Raw genomic sequence first — 4,806 nt, 5'->3', positions numbered from 1 at the left:
CTCAGACACTTCCTGGTTATGTGACCCTGTGCAGGTCTTGACTCCAAGACTGATGGTAAGGGTTTAAAAAAATAGTCTCCAATGTGAGGCCATTACTGTCCTCTCTCCTGGGCACTATTTGCCTTTCCCTCCAAGGTTATGCTATGCAGGAATTGCATGCATTTAGTATATGCATATACAGTCCATTCTGCTAGTATGTGACATATGTATTCCTAAAAACCAGTGTGTTATACAAAAATCATTCCATTAAGAATTATGAAGAAAATGTGGTCAAGGACGCAACATTAAAAAACTTTGTTAGGACTGCCACTGGGAGTTGAGGAGTGAGTACTTAGTACTTGTCGATCGTAGTGGGGCGTCGCAGAACCTTGCGGAACCTCACGGAATAGGCTCCCACAATGGCTGAGAATGGTGACAGTGAAAAGATGACTGATCTGGAGTCCAAAATTTGTCAACAAATTGAGTATTATTTTGGTGACTTTAACCTTCCACGAGACAAATTTTTAAAGGAACAGATCAAAATTGATGATGGCTGGGTACCTTTGGAGATAATGATCAAATTCAACAGATTAAGCAAACTAACAAAAGATTTTGATGTAATAAGAAGTGCTTTAAAGAAATCAAAGGCAGAACTCATGGAAGTTAGTGAGGATAAAACTAAAATCAGAAGATCTCCAAGCAAACCCCTCCCTGAAGTAACAGATGAGTATAAAAATGAAGTGAAAAACAGATCCATCTATGTTAAAGGTTTTCCAACAGATACAACCCTTGATGACATAAAAGAATGGTTAGAAGGTAAAGGTCAAGTACAAAATATACAGATGAGGAGAACATTACATAAAGCATTTAAGGGATCAATATTTGCTGTGTTTGATAGTGTTGAATCTGCCAAGAAGTTTATAGAAACCCCTGAACAAAAATATAAAGATACAGAGCTGCTGATACTCTTTAAGGAAGATTACTTTGCAAAAAAGAATGAAGAAAGGAAGCAAAATAAAGTAGAAGCTAAAGCAAAAGCAAAACAAGAGCAAGAAGAAAAACAGAAGCAAGCAGAAGAGGCTGAACTGAAATCCCTGGATGAAAAAATTGGATGCTTGCTGAAATTTTCTGGTGATTTAGATGATCAGACCTGTAGAGAAGATCTTCACACACTTTTCTCTAATCATGGAGAAATAAAATGGATAGACTTCATCAGAGGAGCAAAAGAGGGAATAATCCTTTTTAAAGAAAAGGCAAAAGAAGCACTGGAAAAAGCTAATGAAGCAAATAATGGAAATTTAAAATTAAGAAACAAAGATGTAACATGGGAAGTATTAGAAGGAGAGACAGAGAAAGAAGCTTTGAAAAAAATCATTGAAGATCAACAGGAATCCCTAAATAAATTGAAGTCAAAAGGTCGCAAATTTAAAGGAAAAGGAAGAGGTGGTAAAGCTGTCCAAGGCACCCCCAATAAAGGAAAAATACAATTCCAAGGCAAGAAAACAAAATTTGATAGTGATGAAGAACAGGAAAATGGTGATGCTGGAGGATCCCTTAAAAGGACACGAGAAGAACCTGAAAAAGAAGAACCTGCACCAAAACAACTGAAAACAGAAAATGGAGCTGGAGGCCAGTAGCTTAATATAAAATTTTTTTATTCATTTTAAATAAGTTTTAAGCTGTTTCCAATTTGGGGTCTTTAAAAAGAAAACCGAATTAAATCCACTTCAATGTCCACCTAAAATAGAAGGAAAGACTATTTTTGTTTAACTTGTTTTTGTTGTCCAGGTATCCTTACACAACCTGGATAGTTTTTTTATATGTATAATTTTGTTCACAGTATCAAATGTTGGCATTTCAGACATTGATTTCAACATCAGAAGAAAGGGTTCTTTCAGTGAAGCCTGGCTCTGTAATGCTGGAAATACCAACAAATAAAATGTATGCTATATAAAAGGCAAAAAAAAAAAAAAAAAAAAAAACTTTGTTAGTGGGGGCAGCTGGGTAACTCAGTGGATTGAGAGTCAGGCCTAGAGACGGGAGGTCCTAGGTTCAAATCTGGCCTCAGACACTTCCCAGCTGTGTGACCCTGGGCAAGTCACTTGACCCCCATTGCCCACCCTTACCACTCTTCCACCAAGGAACCAATGCACAGAAGTTAAGGGTTTAAAAAAAAACACTTTGTTAGTGACACTTTAATAAGAATCAGAACATAACAAAAATGATAGCACAATTTTATGCATATTAAAAGGTTAAGAAATATGGAAATACTATGTTAAATAGTGGTGGTATATGCTTTCTTGGATTGCTATGTAGCCCTTGTCCCCCATCTGGCAAATTCAATGTTGGGAGAGCAGAAAGCCTCAATGGGCCTCAACTCTAAGGCACATGAAGAGGAATACAGAATGTCTGTGTATAAATTGGCCTTCCTTTATCCATAGATTTTACTGTACCAGAAGATATACTGCATTTTATCTCACAAAAGATACTTGTGGAAGTGGAAGGGCTTGCAACTTGTGAATTATTGTGAAGTGGTACAAGGAGAGTTATATGAAATTGTATAAAATATTGTCACACCAGATTTGGATGGGCATGATTCATTGTCCTCTTGTGGTCTTTTGAAATAAAATCACATAAAATATAAAATTCAGTTATATTCAAATTGTTCCATAATATATCAATCATGTTGGAAGGTTGCAAGAAATTTATGTCTTCAAACCAAGAGATATAGCAGAATTGACTGCCCATATATATATATATATATGTATATATCTATGTAGACATACATAGATATATAAATATATATATATATATATTCATGTTGTTTCTATTGTAATGTAAGCTCCTTGAGACCTTGGCAATTTTCACTTTTGTCTTTATTTTCTCTTTCACCTGTCATATTATTGTGCTTATTGATTTATGTCATCATCAAATGGCAGAAATTGAAAAGTCTACTCATCCTACATTGGGAGGAAGAAAGTTAGGATCCTGGAGGAAATTAGCAACCATAGGAGTTGGGGAGCATTTAGAGAGGAGGTTTGAGGGGTGTGTGTGTGTGTGTGTGTGTGTGTTTGTAAGAAAACCAAAGAGAATATAGGTCATTGGTGGACCCTGCCATGGGGAAGTGTCCTCTTTGACACTTTCAATAATTGTCATTGTTCAGGAAGGGAAACAGAATGGTAACGGGGAATCTGTGAGGCAAACTCTCTAAAGCAGAGCGAGAAGTTGGGGAGAGCCATGAAGAGTTACTTTGGAAGCTTTGATTGAGTGAGTAATGTTGAAAAAAGAGAGAGAGCAAACAAATATTTGAGTCACAAATAAGAGAATGAAGTTCCAGGGTAGACAGAAAGGATAGATAATGAAGACAGTAATAACTATTCTTTGATTTCTGCCTCTAAACTAGTATCTTCTTCATCTCTTCCTTCCTTCCTTCCTTCCTTCCTTCCTTCCTTCCTTCCTTCCTTCCTTCCTTCCTTCCTTCTTTACTTCTTCCTTCCTTCTTTGCTTCTTTCCTTCCTTCCTTCTTTTCTTCCTTTCTTCCTTCCTTCTTTTCTTCCTTCCTTTCTTTATTCTTTTCTTTCTTTCTTTTCATGGGTGTATATGTGTAAATATTACACATATACATGAATATAGAAGTACATATAACTGTATAATCTATACTCAAATATTTGTCATTTGATTAAAGTGTGTTGATTTAAGTCAAGACCATCAGACTTTTCCCTCACAAATCCAGAATTTTAAAGGGAAATTGGGTATTTTATATTTCTCTTACAGTCTAAATTTAAAAAATCAAACAAAACTCATTTCCCCTCTCTCCTACTCATGGAAAAGAATTTGTAGTTAGATGCATTGAATAAGCACTTTTGATTCTACAAGATAACACTTTATAATATTCTGTTCAGAGAACTACTTTTATAAGAATAGAAAATTCAGAGGCTTTGGATTTATAATATGAAAGAGACATGGGACCAAATAGGGTGAAATTACGTGCCCCTTTGCTTTTCCAGAATGATTGGGTAAGTTGAATATTCTTGCATCTGAACAAAAAATACCTATGGCAAGAATCCAAATTCTTTACTTTCCACTTAGGTCAACAGATACTCCTAGTTCTGACCTTCATCACATTTGAAGTCCTAGTCTTGGACCAATTCCAGTTTTATTACAATGCTAACCCGTAGACTACATTTGTGATGCCAAGCAAGGACACCCAAGTATACCCCCTTCTCTTGATATTGTGGAAGAAGTAATTTCATTTGAACCTAAATCTTCAGATTAGGGTCATAATAACATTTAAACACTTGGCTTTTAAAGGGGAGAGGGGAACACTAGAAGCATTGTGATATTCCTCTCCCCCTCCTCTGGTCTGAATGAAAAAGCTGTCGAAAATATGATTCATTCAGATAGCCTGATTTTTTTTCCTACTGGAAGTGAAGTATATTATATTTAATCCCTATGTTCTTCAAGTGGTTTATTTTCATGGTACATTTCTACTGAAAAAAAAACTCACAAAATTCATTTTACACACACTGGTCTGCTCCATTTGCTCTACCTGATTGGTGCTGTGGAAAGAAATAAAAAAGGCCCTAGTATTCTCTGAAGTCCTTGAAACCCCCTTTCCTCAATCACAACATGTCCACAACATGATGAAAACATACTTTCCTCCTCCAAAATGCATTCCCAAATTTTATATCTCAGTTGAGAGAACCATTATCCTTTTAGTCACTCCGGTTAGTCACCTAGTAGAAAACTTTATCTATTCATTGTCCATCATCACTCACATCCAGTCACTTATGGAGTCTTATCAGCACATTTTGTGTACTTTTTTAT

At 35.8% G+C, this 4,806-nt stretch overlaps 1 protein-coding gene across 1 annotated transcript; it reads left to right on the top strand.

Annotated features, from left to right (window-relative positions):
* Positions 1–354: 354 nt before the first annotated feature.
* Positions 355–1,618, top strand: LOC123236181 (lupus La protein homolog). The gene has a single exon (XM_044662462.1). It carries the CDS (start codon positions 399–401, stop codon positions 1,614–1,616), a length of 1,218 nt encoding a protein of 405 aa, XP_044518397.1. The 5' UTR covers positions 355–398; the 3' UTR covers positions 1,617–1,618.
* The last annotated feature ends 3,188 nt before the right edge of the window (positions 1,619–4,806 follow it).

The sequence above is a fragment of the Gracilinanus agilis genome, chromosome 2, assembly GCF_016433145.1.
Source record: "Gracilinanus agilis isolate LMUSP501 chromosome 2, AgileGrace, whole genome shotgun sequence".
NCBI classification, from domain to species: Eukaryota; Metazoa; Chordata; class Mammalia; order Didelphimorphia; family Didelphidae; genus Gracilinanus; species Gracilinanus agilis.
This window is presented reverse-complemented; position numbering and strand designations above follow the sequence as displayed.

What these genes read in the sequence shown, in the direction of transcription:
- LOC123236181 (XM_044662462.1), top strand. Translation starts at nt 399, where the DNA reads ATGGCTGAGAATGGTGACAGTGAAAAGATGACTGATCTGGAGTCCAAA.